We start from the raw sequence: 13,603 nt of genomic DNA on the forward strand, positions 1-13,603 counted from the left end.
GGGGGAATTTACATTCATTATCCCCAGCTGTCCTGAGTTGCTCAATTACCCGTGTAGTGAGGAGTAACTCACCAAGGCCTCGCACTTACAGCGTTGCAACTGTGTCTGCAAACATTATGCTCCCACAGCCTCTCTCAGGAGCTGGTCTCGGACAGGCAGACGTGCAGTCAAAGCTTCCACCCAAAATTCCCCTGCCCACTAGTATGCTGAGTGGGTTTTAAACCAAAAACACCGAGAGACATCGACTGCACACCTCTGGGCAGGTCTTGAACTTGGGGTGGGTTGTCCTTAGGTCTTCCTCCCCTCCACCAGCCTCCTGTGGCCAGCTGGCTTAAGGGCTCTCCTCCCTCTCAGTGCTGAGGATGGAGCTTAGGCTTAGAGGGAAGGGATGGATCTGAGTCCAGCCCCTGCCTTAGCTCCCTGGCCAGGGTGAGATGTCTGCTGAGGTCAAGCAGAATTAGGCCTGGTGGAGAATCACCTTGTGGGGTGAACTCCATGGAGAATTTGGGGCACTTTCCCTCCTACCTTGTCATGGTTGCCCCTCAACTGACAGAATACAATCTTTCCACCACATCAGGTGGTGTGATGTGAATTTGGTTCCTCTCCCCAGGGCTCTCATCTGGGCAGGTGACATCAGACCTTCCAGGCATAGGCCTTCAGTCTGACAGCAGCTGCTGCTGCGCTGGAAGGAAGGGCTGCCCCGGTGTCCCTCCTGTTTCCCCAAGTTTGTGCACAGTGTGGGCAGTTGTCTAAGTGACCTCACTGGTCTCCTTGTGCAGTACTAGATATGCAGCAGACCTATGACATGTGGCTGAAGAAACACAATCCTGGGAAGCCTGGAGAGGGGACACCGCTCACCTCACGAGAAGGAGAGAAACAGATCCAGATGCCCACTGACTACGCTGACATCATGGTAATCAGCTGATCTCTTGTCCTTCATCTCTCCCCCTCCTCCTCCTCCTCCTCCTCCTCCTGTGCTGACAGCCAGCCACTCCCCTGTGCTCCAGGTGTGAGCTACCAGGGACTGCATTGTGCTTGTGGGAAAGAGCCCACGCTAATGGAGGTTAAATGGACAGCTTGGAGCAGCACAGATGAGGTGGGAAGAGATTGACCTGGGGTCAGCGATGCTCTGCACTGGCTTTTCTATTAATCCTCATGTCAGAAGGAGTCTACCTTAAACCTAACCCTTAAACCCTTTTGCGTGGGCTCAGCCTCTCCCCAGGGTTCCTGGGAAAGCTGGCAAAGCTACTGCCAACCTGTCAGAAAAGAGGGAGAGGCTTGGAGAAGAGCTGGGTTGCGATCACAGAGGTTTGGGAGAGCTAGAAGCAGATGTAACCCAGGGGTGGTGGCTCCTGAAGAGTCCTGCATTGCCTGTGTGCCTGGGGACCTTGCAGCCAGACCCCACCTGGGCTGTGGGCAGGGAGACCGTGTCAGTGAACTGAGCTGCCCAAGTCTCTGAGCTCCTATCAGCTCCAGACCTCAACAAAACATCTCCTCTGACATGGCAGGGAAGTGTGGGAGGTCGTAGAGTGAGTGGAGCTTCCAGAATGTTCTGCAAGAAGAGGGAAAGAGGAAGGAGAAAGTCAGTGGCCCTGAATGTTAATGCACTAACTGGCCCTTTCCCCTGTCTTCATTGGTCAGATGGGCTACCACTGCTGGCTCTGCGGGAAGAACAGCAACAGCAAGAAGCAGTGGCAGCAGCACATCCAGTCGGAGAAGCACAAGGAGAAGGTCTTCACCTCGGACAGTGACTCCAGCTGCTGGAGCTACCGCTTCCCCATGGGTGAATTCCGGCTCTGCGAAAGGTACCGTTGTCTCCTCTCCCTCCTGCACTGCTGCTGCAGGGATGGGGCAACAGGCCAAGGGCCTCCGTCATCCCTCCTCCTCCTCCTTCTCCTCCTCCTCTCAGAGAGTTCCCAGGGATTTGTGCTCGGAGGAGGAGTAGGACGAGCTGACAGGTCTGGGTGATGGTGAGGCCGCTGTAGGGCCCAGCCACGCTGCTGAGTGGCAGAGACGCAGTGGTGAGCACACAGTGTCAGAAGAGGAGAGCGAGTCAGAAGAGGAGAGCTGGGATGCCCTCAGCCCTCAGGCCCCTAACAGTCTGCCTGGCCCCAGGGGCTTTGTTACACGGTTTGAGTGCATGACACCCTCCGAGTCAGCACCTTGAGGTGTCTACAGAAGGCTTGTGATGGTTAGAAAGGACTTTTTGGTTAGAGAGAAGGTTCTGTCTCTCGTGGCTGTTACCTGGCATTTCCTCTCATGGAGTGCTTTCTCCTCATCCCCACTGGTCTAGTTCCAGCTAAACTAAACTGGCCCCTGGAAGCCATTGCTCTGTTTCCCTGCCCAGCTGCGCGTGGCTTTGTAGGAGAATGGCTTTGCCCTCAGGAAGGAGAGCTGGTGGGATGCCTGGCTGGGCCTCCACCGAGTTTCCCTGGTCAGGGAGCCCCAAGCCCTGCCCCGAGTGCCCTTCTGATCGTGCCCCTTGCGCTGCAGGTTCCAGAAGAGCAAGGCCTGTCCCGACGGGGAGGAGTGCCGCTGCGCCCACGGCCAGGACGAGCTCAACGAGTGGTTAGACCGGAGGGAGGTGCTGAAGCAGAAACTGGCCAAGGCCCGCAAGGACATGCTGCTCTGCCCCAGGGACGACGACTTTGGGAAATACAACTTCCTATTGCGGGACGGCGTATAGTGAGCGAGGGCCCCGCGGGGGGAGCCTGGCGGCTGGAGGGGCGCGGGGCGGGTTTCCCGAGAGGGGCGGCAGCGGGACAGCGGCGCCCGTGTCTCCCAAAGACAACTCTTCATTTGCTTTCCTTTTTAAGATGATGAGACGATGATTTAGTAGTGGGGAATGAAATCATGAATTTGATTCTTCTTGGCCAGCGAACGCTACGCTCACCGAGTTTGGGATCCGTCTTCTCTCTCTCTTCCTTCCCCCAAATTCTCCTTCCTCTCCATCTCTTTGTTTTCACTGTCCTCCATTCAAAGGAATTAATCCAGCCTGTATCGGGCTGAGAATCGGAGAATTCCTCCTCTTGTTGTGTTTGGAGTGTGACTGCAGAGGTCTGGAGGATGAAGCTGAAGGAAAAGGGACAGACACCTGGTGAAAAGGTGACCGTGAAGTTCATGTGCTCCTTTTCTCAGTGCTGCAGAGCAAGCCCCAGTTACAGCTTGCTCTCCTGGGAGTTCAGTACCAGAACAATTCGAAATTGAGGTGTAAAAGAAGGAAAACCTCTAGATCTGGCTTTAAACAGCTAGGCTTAAGCTCCTGCTGTCTGTATTGCCCTGAGGCATCAACTGTTGCTGAGGAGAGCATCAGCCATCTGGTATAAAGAGTGTAGCTAAAAGCAGCAAAGTAATCAAACTGCTTGCAGCAGCAGAAGCTGGATTATTGGTGAGTTCAGACTGTTTCAGCAGACTGTACTCAGAAAGCAAACTCCTCATTAGATGTCTTTCTCAGCGTGCAACAGGTAGTCAGGGTGCGTAGCTTTGGTTTGGTATTTTTTCGGCTGGTGTGACTGGTGCAAGTAAGACTGAAGCACCTTTGGAGCGTCTTTCTTATGAGGAAAGGCAGCAGGATCTGGGACTGTTCAGCCTGGAGGAGACTGAGAGGGTATCTCATTAATACTTCCAAGTATTTAAAAGGTGGATGTCAAGAGGATGTGGCAACACTTTTTTTCTGTAGTGTCCAGTGATAAGACCAGGGGCAATGGACAAAAGCTGGAACGCAAAAAGTTCAACTTAAGGAAAAACTCCTTTGCTGCTCAGGTGAAGGAGCCCTGGCACAGGCTGCCCAGAGAGGGTGTGAAGTCTCCTGCTCTGGAAGTTTCCAAACCCACATGGACACGTTCCTGTGTGACCTGATAGAGGTGAACCTGCTTTAGTAGGGGGTTGCACGGGATGATCTTTAGAGGTCCCTTCCAACCCCTGCCATTCTGTGATTCTGCCATCTGGAAAGGTGTCAGTGGTGACTGCAACACACTGTGTCACTGCAGTTGGGCAGTATCAGTCAGGGGGAAGGCTGGAGCCAGAAGGAGCCTGTGCTTCTATGTTGCCTTGTGTCCTTAAGACAGGGAGGGAGGTACTGGGGTTCCCCTCTTGCTCTTTTAAGTGGTGTGTGCTGCTGGGTATCCAGCGCTGTGTTTGTCACTGCAGCACCAGAAGGAGCAGTTGGGGGCAACAGGGGTAATGCTGGAGCAGTGGTGAGTAGCAGGGGCAATGCTGGCACGGTGGGGAGTAGCAGGGGCAATGCTGGAGCGGTGGGGAGCAGCAGGAGCGATGCTGTGCCACTGGGACCATGGCCAGAAGGAAGGAAGGGCGCTCCCCAGCACCGTGGCTCAGCCCCTCCTCCACGGTGCCAGCCCCAGCACCGTAGCTGCCAGCGAGCCCAAGCTCTGGGCCAGGGCCTTGGGCTTCTGTAGCAGTAGAGGAAAGAGGCAGTTCTGTGCTCTGTGCCAGCTGTGCCCTTGCTGGCGATCTCATCCTGCAGGCACCGAGCTTTTGTCCTGTCCCCAGCTTCCCACTTCTCTCTTCTGCAGCCAAGCTGTGCTCTGCAGGTTTGCGTGCACAGATGGCACCATCCACTCAAACACAAACACAGCTCCCTCCCAGCCCCCCATCCTAAGGGATGCCTCTTTCAGGCGAGTCTCCCAGGACAGCAAGCTCAGAGCTGAATGTGCCCCTGAGCTTGCTTCCACTCTTTTAAAATGCGGTCACTGGTTTGGTATGAGCATCCCTTCCTGGCTGGTACAGCAGCTTGAGATGTGGCCTGGAAGGGGCCAGGGCTGTAACACCTGATGATATACAGGTAAGCACTGGGAGGAGAGAGGAAGGAGGTGTCATTTCCATCTCTGCCCACACGTGGGGAGAAGGACGAGATGAGGAAGGATCCGTAGCGCTGTGGGGGAAGAGAGTGACCAAGGCGGTATCGCGGGTGGCAGTTATTGAGCTGTACAGTCTCCTCTGCCCTCAGCTGTACCTGTCCACATGGTACCTTATCCTGGTTCTCCTTGTGCTCAACTGGTTAACTTTATAATAAAAAGGGGGAGGAGGTAGGCGTGAGCTCCTGACTTATCTTCTGCTCCCTCTGGGCAGAGATGCCGAGTGATCCATCTGCATCGGGGAACATTGGAATGCGGGTTTCGTTTTTCCAACCAACCTCCATCTCTGGCGTGACTGTAGCATTCGCTTGCGCTGGGATTTCTCACCCAGGAGCATGTTTGGGTTATGGAGCAGGTCGCTGTCCCCTCTCCCCGTCTCTGGGATGAGCTTCAGAGGCTGGGACTGGGGCCGAGGTGGGGAGGAGGTGAGCGTGCGTGAGGTGAGGGAGGCCCACGGTCACGGGGGGGTGGCGGCGAGGATCTCTTTTTGTTTTCCCTGATATGATAACCTGGTCTGTGGTGTTGCAGTACTTTGTCACCAGACTTGTTTTAGTGTGTATATATGTGACCCCTCCCATGAAGCATATATACACAGGTATTAAATATATCGCTCTATATAATATTATATGTGTGTGGTATCGAAGGAATCTTTTAAATGAGGGTAAAGGAAAAGGACTCGGGCCAGGAAACGCAGTATCTCCACATTAAATATGAAGACTTTTATTTGGGTTAAGGAAAGGGAAAAAAAAAACAAAGAGGGGAGGGTTTTATATAGATAGGTATAAACTTTGAGGCAGGACAGGCTTCTCTGTTCACGTTTTTGAAACCCCCTAGGATGTCCTTGCAGTCCCATCTTGGCGAAAGAGTATTATACTGCTAATTAGCGAGTAAAGTTTTAATGGTGAGGCTTTGCTTATATTATTTAAAGAGATTAAAGAGGCAGGAAGCTTCACACTTGACTTGCCAGGCTTGCTTTATCAAGCCAAGAGGGATTTTTCCCTTCAGCACGTTTCCACGTCCTTTGAGCAGAAGCGCTCAGCGACAGATAAACCGTGAAGTGTGGGGCTGCCTCAGTGGGGCACCCACAAGACCTTCTGGTAACTCTTTGTTCATATGGGAGAGGAGGGGAAGAAAAATTTGCAGCACAGGGTTGTCATTGAAAAGTGTTTTGTAACCTTAGAAGCAAACCTTGTATCCTGTGCAATCACCACCCAGAGCAGAGGCCGTTATTGACATCAACTTGTTAAATGCTGAAGGGCTTAGTGAAAATACTCCTTTCTAAATCCTTCGGTGTAGGGACAGGGATTTAAGTGGCGCTGGTGTTGGAGTTAACCTGACCTTTTACAGGGGGAAGTAAAAAGACCAAAAAATACCCTACTTAGCTTGTGTGAAACCGTATGTCAAAACCGGATGGGTTTTAGCAAGTGAAAGGAAAAGGTAGCAAAGGGGATGCTGCAGTTCTGAGCTGGGTAGTTATGATTATGAGTCCTTTAATATGTCTTTGTATTAATATAATTTAAGAATACCACGCTTTACTATTAAAAAAACAAAGAACTTAGTATCTTTCATAAGGTCTAGTATCAGGATAATAATGTAGATGTTTTAACAACATTTTTGTTTCTGTTCTTAAATAATAATGATAATAAAAAAGAAACGGACGACAAACCAAACTTGCTTCTTTTAGCCTTTGTAATAGAAAATAAAAGTGTGCACTTTAAACCCTCTCCTGATCCAGCGTGTGTCTGCGTTTTGCAAACAGCCCACAGAGGCTTCTTTAGCTCGGGTTGGGGTTTCCCTGCAGTGGGGAGGGGAGCAGAGGGAGCGCTTCTGGCCCCACATCGTTTTCACTTTCTCCCATCTTTCAGTATAATCTGCCATTCCTCTTGCTGAGTGCAGCGTTACCTGGGTGCTTACAGACCCTGCAGTTCTTCCCCAGACACCCAGCTCTGGTGAACTTCAGCTGTGGTTAAGATCTTTTTAACCTATTTGCTTTCTTTCCCTCGAGCACCAAGGAGCAACAGGCTCTGCATTAACACGTTGTTCCAGCTGTTTGGGTAACCCGTGTTTTGAAACTCATAGCAACTGGGTCTTGTAGTCACCTTCATCTAGGGGCTGTTCCACTATGCAGGCTGCTCTGTTCAACAGGGGCAGCCATTTATTTTTACTGATGGCGAAAATGCCCTTTGCCCTTCTCACTGAGTCATGTGCAGCTTTGGGCCATGAGCAGCTTCTGTGCAGTTTCCCCCTGGAAAGGATGCTGGGTGGTGAGGATCACCCCTGGAGGAAGAGGGCAATGGGAAGACATTCATTAATAAAACTGGTTTGTTTTTTCAAATTCATCATGATGCAAATTAATCTGTGATTCTTGATGAAGCCAAACCTTGAGATGCAGCAAAGAGACCCCCAGGGAGACACCCTGCTACTGCTGTTTAAACACTTGGGAGTGACCAGAAGGTGATCCCCAGCAAGATGTAAGGGGAGGAGGCTTCTTATGCCTCTCCCCAGTGTGCCTGGATACAAACACAACTCTTGTCCTTCTGCTGAGTATAAGGTGTAGGACAGAGGGAATGAGGTGCGCTTCAAAGGTGCATCTGTTGAGTATGTACAACATGAGAGACATCAGTTTCACCCTCCACAGATTATTGAGGCCATGCTGCCAAGAGTGAGGGTAGCTTTTCCTGGTCAATGGGAACCAAAAGTGTCAAAGTGCGAGGCAGACAAAGGGGAGGGGAAAAACTGACCTTACAGGTTTGAGCCCACAGTTGTAAACCCCTCCCCACTGGTGTTTCTTCACTGGAGAAAATAAACTTGTGTTCTGGAGAGGCAGGGAAAGGAGTAGTCACTCCAGTATTCCCATCCTCCTAGGAACTTCAGCAGACTTTGAGCCCTAGGTCAGCCTGAAAGGATCCAGGTGCAATGAAGGACTGAGAGGAGCAGGGGTAGAGACCCGTGAGAGGTGAGAAGAAGGCTGCACACTAAGGACCCTTAATGCCATGACACAGCAGCCTGGCAGAGGGAGTTTGCCTTGCCAAGCGTGCAAGCTGCAGATGGGATTCCTGAGCCATTCTGTGACTGTCAGCCCACACTATGGGGAAGCATTTCTGGGCAGTGACAGCAGGTAATGCAAATGCTGTCATCAGCTGTGTTTGCCGCAGCCATTGCAACCAAGAGCAGGGCCATGTTGCGTTGTGTCCCATGAACAGGGAGCAGCAGAGAGTTCCTGCCCTGGAGGAGCTGTGAGCTGAGAGGTGTCCTCAGCACTGTCTGGGGTGAAGGGCACAGAGGAGGGAACACTTGCAGGGAAAAGACATTGGGCAGAAAGCAATGTGCTAAATAAAGGGTAAAAGAGAGCTGGATGGGAGTGACTGGTGGGAGGGAAGCTGAGGAGGAAAGGCTGCAGGAGTAGCCAGCCATTTGGTGTGGTGCAGAGGAAGGTGCTAAACAGGCTCAATGGGTGTCTGTGGGGTGGCTCTGGGATGAGGTCCTGTGGACAGCCAGCTCCTGGGGCTTCCTGGAAAGCCACGGGCACTGCTCTGTGCCACATCTCATCCCACCTCACCCCTTTTCCCCAGGATGGGGGGGGATGGGTCCCATCTATTCCCTCTGCAGCTGGGTTGGCATCTCCCACTTTGCAGGAGCAGCAGATCCTGGTGCCCCCAGGGCAGGGGTGGTCTCACCTGAGAGCAGATCCATGTGTGCCAAGGAGGAGAGCAGGGATCAGAGGAGTGACAGCTCTGGCTTACTCCTTCCCCACTGCAATGGTCCTGGCCCTGGTAGCTCCTGTGCCTGCCCCTTTCAGGGCTGCCCTTCTCTGGAATGGCAGCACCCCAGAAAACATCTACATTCTCCTGAGAGCACAGACATGGCAAAGAGTCCCAGGAAATACTGTTATTTGTTACCAGCTGAATTAATCCTCTCAGAAACGACATTTACTCAGGGCTGGGATAGAAATCTCTAAACCCAGATGCCAGAGTAGATTTGGCTCGCTTAGAACTGGAAAAAATACTGAGCGCTGGAGGTGCTCTGTGGTGTATTTCCCTTGTTCTCCGTGGATTTCCTCTATCTGCCTCAGCTGCCGGCTCTCAGTCATGCTGGGGCCCTCCAGGCAGATGGTGGGGAAGGGTGAGGAGCTGCATAGTTTCCCTAATTGAATAGCAAAGCACACTCCCCTGTCTGTACCCCAGCAGAGCTCGTAGGCAGAGAGGGAAAATCCTGCTTCCACGAGAGGGAGATGGCCTCAGTTTTCCTCAGCTGCATGGCTGGAGGATAACTGCAACGCAGCTGGATGCTGGCCCTGGGAGCGGTGGTGGCGAGAAACTTCTCAGAAGGAGAAGTTTCAAAAGGAGCTCTTGGCAGACTGGATCTTCGTCTAGTTGAGACCACTCACGCCATGGCTTTGGGGCTTGGCAGCAGCCAGACTGCCAGGGCCTCTCAGGGGAGCGGTGGGTGTCTTTCAGCTCACTCCTGTACCCATCCATCGGGCTCAGGCCTCTTGGGCCGTGATGCTGCAGGATCTGTGTTGCTACCGTGGGCCGTGTTGTTGCCAGGAGAGGCGAGTGGGCCTGTGGAGGGAAGGGGATGGCTGAGGGGCGGCTGAGGTGCTGCCAGCCAGCCTGCCTCTCCACTTTGAGGAGGAAGCAGCAGGAGGAGCAGGGGTCCTCTGTGCTGTCCCACCCAACGGGCTCCCACCGACGCCTGGCAGAGGCCCAGCAACTGCTGTCCTCGCATTGCCCCATCCTGCTTGGAACGCCTGGGTCTGTTGCTGCTCTTGGCACATCCTGGGCTCTGCCTCCTGCCAAGGCTTGTGCTGAGAGCTCCCAAAGCCGGCTCTGCCCAGCCTCCTGAGGGGTTTCTAAACAGGGGAGTGCTCAAAGGCAGGTCTAGGTGTCTTTCTTGCCCAGGGCAGCACAACTTCTGATAATCCCAAGAGCTTTCCTCACGTTTTCTTGCTGCCTAGCACCTAGTTTTCTGGCAAGCGGCACCTCACAAGGGAAAGCCACGTGCGGAGGAGCAGAGCTGTGGTGAGCCCTGCTGCCACGTCAGCACCCCGAGAAGGGGGAGATGTCTCGGGTGGGGAGGATGGGGAAGCAAAGCTCATTAGCTTTTTGGCACTGATTTGGTGAGAATTGCTTTTTAGAAATCTTTTTGCCTCAGGTGAGAGGTGCAGGTGGTTCCTTTCTTGATCACTTTTTACAGCTTCCTGAAAGGGAGTTGCAGTGAGGTGAGGGTTGGTCTCTTCTCCTCAGTAATAAATGACAGGACAAGAGGAAATGGGCTCAAGTTGCTCCAGGGGAGGTTTGGATTGGAGATTAGGAAGAACTTTTTCACTGAGAAGGTTGTCAGACCCTGGCCCAGGCTGCCCAGGGAGGTGGTGGAGTCCCCATCCCTGGAGATATTTAAAAGACACATAGCTGAGGTGCTGAGGGACATGGTTTAGTGATGGGCTTGGCAGTGTGAGGGCAGCGGTTGGACTCGATGGTCTTAAAGGTCTTTTCCAACCACAATGATTCTATGATTCTGTGACTCCACTGGACTGCACCGTTTGCTCGGGGATCCCGGCGCTGCTGCTCTGTGGAGGAGGGGAGGGGGCAAGGAAGCTCACATGAACGTGTATGGATGCAGTACCTTGCCTGGGGAAGGGGCAGCCCTTTTGGAGTTGGGAAGTGGGCTCAATGCAAGGCATTATCAAGCCTGCACCTCCGTGCCCCATGGCAATGCCATCAAGGGTCATATGCCCATGTTTCAGGTGCCAGGCGGAGTCTTTGGCCAACGCAGAGCCCCAGTCCCACTTTTGCCCCCCTCAGCTCTCCACTCCTCAGTGGCTTCATCGCTCTTCCTCACACTCCCTCTTCTTTCAAAGTAATCTGCTGTGGATGCAGACAGCCCTGATCTGGCCACAGCCTTCCCTGCTGCTGCAACCCCGGGGGTCCTTGCAGCTCTGTAGATGTCCACGGCAGCAGCATCTCGACCTTGTAGAAGAGAAGGTGCTGGGACATGGGGCAAGCCTCCTTTCAGAAAGGCCGTGGTGAAACTCAGCCTGCCAGCCCCTGCCAATGGGAAAATCCCTATCAAGCCCAATGCTCAACAAAGTTAAATTTGCAAGATGTCAGTGGAGCGTGCATTTGTCCCAGGAGCTCATACAAGAACAAAAAGCAATTACAGATGCCTGCAAAGAGGCAGCAACTGGTCTCTGGCAAAGGGTTTGCCTGGATAAAAAGAGGAAACCACTTACCAAGCTGGGTTTGGTGCAAGAAACAAACACCATTGGTGGGCCTGGAGCCTGCACACGGGCTCTGAGGAGTAGGCTTGATTGGTGAGACCTGCAGCAGAAGACTGCTGGAGGTATGTCCCAAACAACGGCTGTGCTGCCCAGGTGAGTGGTCTTGGGTGACTGCAAGAAAGCAAGCTGCCTCAAGAGCAGCAGGATTTGTAAAACTTTGAGAGATGTCTATGGATTTTTGTCCTTATTTCCAGATACAATTCAGGGCAGTAACCTACCTTGCCTGTCACCACAAAATCCCCTCAGCAGCGCTGGCTTCTGCCTGTCCCCTCACTACTGCCTGCTGGGGGCAACACGTGGTTTGGGGTGTCACTGCCAAAGCACGTGCCCCAGACCAAACACAGTAAATAGCAGCCTTTCTCTCAGAGGAGGCATTAGTTTGGCTCTCTTCTTCTCAGCTTATCTTTCAAAGATACTTAAATATGTTTACATTTATATATTTCACTGTTGAGGTGAGGGAGCCCTGGTACAGGCTGCCCAGGGAGGGTGTGGAGTCTCCTGCTCTGGAGGTTTCCAAACCCACCTTGACGTGTTCCTGTGTGACCTGATCAAGGTGGATCTGCTTTAGCAGGAGGTTGCACTGGATGATCTCTAGAGGTCCCTTCTAAGCCCCCATTCTATAATTCTGTTATTCTGTGATATTTATCCCTTTGCCAAGGTGAGTAGCATGTTCTGTGGAGGGATAGATAATACTGTTGTGTGAGCTTTGTGTCCTTAGAAAAGCAGTCAAAAAAGGTTTAGATTTTCTAAGAGGATACTTTCCGTTAGATTACCAAGCCAAGCCTTCATCTCCTTTGAGGAGGCTGAGATGACAGCAGTTAGTAATAATGACCTGTAATGCCTTTCTTTGGTGAAATGCCACTGCTGGTGGCAGGCTCCCCACAAGCTGAGCACATAAGAATATAGTAAGATATAAGACATAAGAAACAAGTAAGCTCCCTTCTGTAATGGTGGCCTCAGAAACTGCCGTGCAGCCAGGTACCACCACCAAGTCCAAGGCCCACAGCAACAATCTGCAGGAGTTTCTAACTGAGGAGGCACCCAGGTGTCTCTTGTTTTGGGGCTAAGAGTGGCTGCAAAGACAGTGGCAGGAGGGGAGACAGCAGAAAGGCTGCTTCAGAAGCACTGTGGATGTGGCCCTGTGAAGGGGTTGAGGGAGCATTCCCGGGGCTAAGGCAACTCAGAGACATGCACAAAGAGTCCCCTCACCCAGCTCCTTGTAATGAACAGGATTGTATCAGAGGTCCAAATGTCCAAGATGATTCTTTGGGGTTTCAAACTGCCTGGAAGGCTGTACCTACTGTTCACATCTGAACAGCAGTGCCTAGCAGTTCCTGCTGTGCTTTGGGCCTGACGGCAGATCTTGGTAGAGAGATCCTTCTAAAGACAAGGGTAGAATTAGGGGTTTTAAAAGAGGTGTTTACATGTGCTGGTACCAAGAGCACTGCAATGGGGTGAAGGGGTTGGGGTGGGGAAGCAAGGAATAAGGATTTGGTTGTGCTTAAAAATACCCACAACTCTTTGGAATGCAAATCCACAAAGAGAGGGAGCGTGGACCCAGGTAAATGTTGAAGGACCCCCCCACCTCCTCCCCATGGGACTGTGCACATCACTGCTGAACACCCTCCTGGGGCAAACATGCAAGGAGGAGCCCAGTGTGGACAACTGCAGTGGGAGACCTACAGACAAGGCATACTGGAGGTGTCTTTTCACCAGACCAGAGCCCTGGCCTCTGCCATTTTAAATTGGTGTCCCTGGAGTGCGGCCCTCTCTGACAGGTTCGGTGCCTCCTTCTGTGTGTCACCCACTTAGGGCCAGCATAAGTTGACTACGGCTGGCTGAGTCTGTGAGAAAATGTCCTGTTAAGGGCTGACTGGGCTCCTGAGTGATGGAGCAGAGCAGCTGAGACCTCCACTTACACAGGATTACAATAATCATAAATAATGATCTGATCTGATAACAGTGCAGCCAGCACGGATGATGCAATCTGTGGCCGTGCCTGCAGCTTTCCAGAGCAAATACTTCACTCCCTCAAGCAGCTCCAGTGCACTCTGTGGTGGGGACACGAGGGCAGATGCACACTCCCCACTGCAATGACTCTTCTCTGGGGCTGGAAGTCAGGGCAGTGTTGGTACATGCTGCCAGCAATGTTACCCAAGCGCTTCTCCTGGGCAGGTGCTCATTTTTCACAGACTATGAATCGAGATAGACAGAGGGTGCTGGCAGAAGACTTTGTGGACACAGCAAGCACAAGATGGGATACTCTCAGATCCCTAGACAAAAACTTGTAGATGTCCATTGCAGGCTAATAATTCAAAACGTGAAGTGACAACTTAGATAATCCTTAAGGTCCCTTCCAACCCAAACCACTCTGTGAATTTCCTCTCAATGCACTTCTTCATTTCCTGAAGCCATAAATGTCAGTCAACTGCTGCACCAGCTGCTGTAA

General features: G+C 52.3%; 1 protein-coding gene across 13 annotated transcripts in view; it reads left to right on the forward strand.

Annotated features, from left to right (window-relative positions):
• ZC3H7B (zinc finger CCCH-type containing 7B) overlaps positions 1–6,604 on the forward strand; it is a 49,430-nt gene extending 42,826 nt beyond the window's left edge. For all 13 annotated transcript variants that reach the window (XM_062013114.1, XM_062013126.1, XM_062013183.1 and 10 more), the window contains exons 21-23: positions 780–913; positions 1,642–1,805; positions 2,494–6,604. In XM_062013114.1, the coding sequence (XP_061869098.1) occupies positions 780–913; positions 1,642–1,805; positions 2,494–2,686 (491 nt within the window). In that variant the 3' untranslated portion in view covers positions 2,687–6,604. The remainder of the gene's footprint in view (positions 1–779; positions 914–1,641; positions 1,806–2,493) is intronic.
• The last annotated feature ends 6,999 nt before the right edge of the window (positions 6,605–13,603 follow it).

Source organism: Colius striatus, chromosome 1 (genome assembly GCF_028858725.1).
Source record: "Colius striatus isolate bColStr4 chromosome 1, bColStr4.1.hap1, whole genome shotgun sequence".
Lineage (NCBI taxonomy): Eukaryota > Metazoa > Chordata > Aves > Coliiformes > Coliidae > Colius > Colius striatus.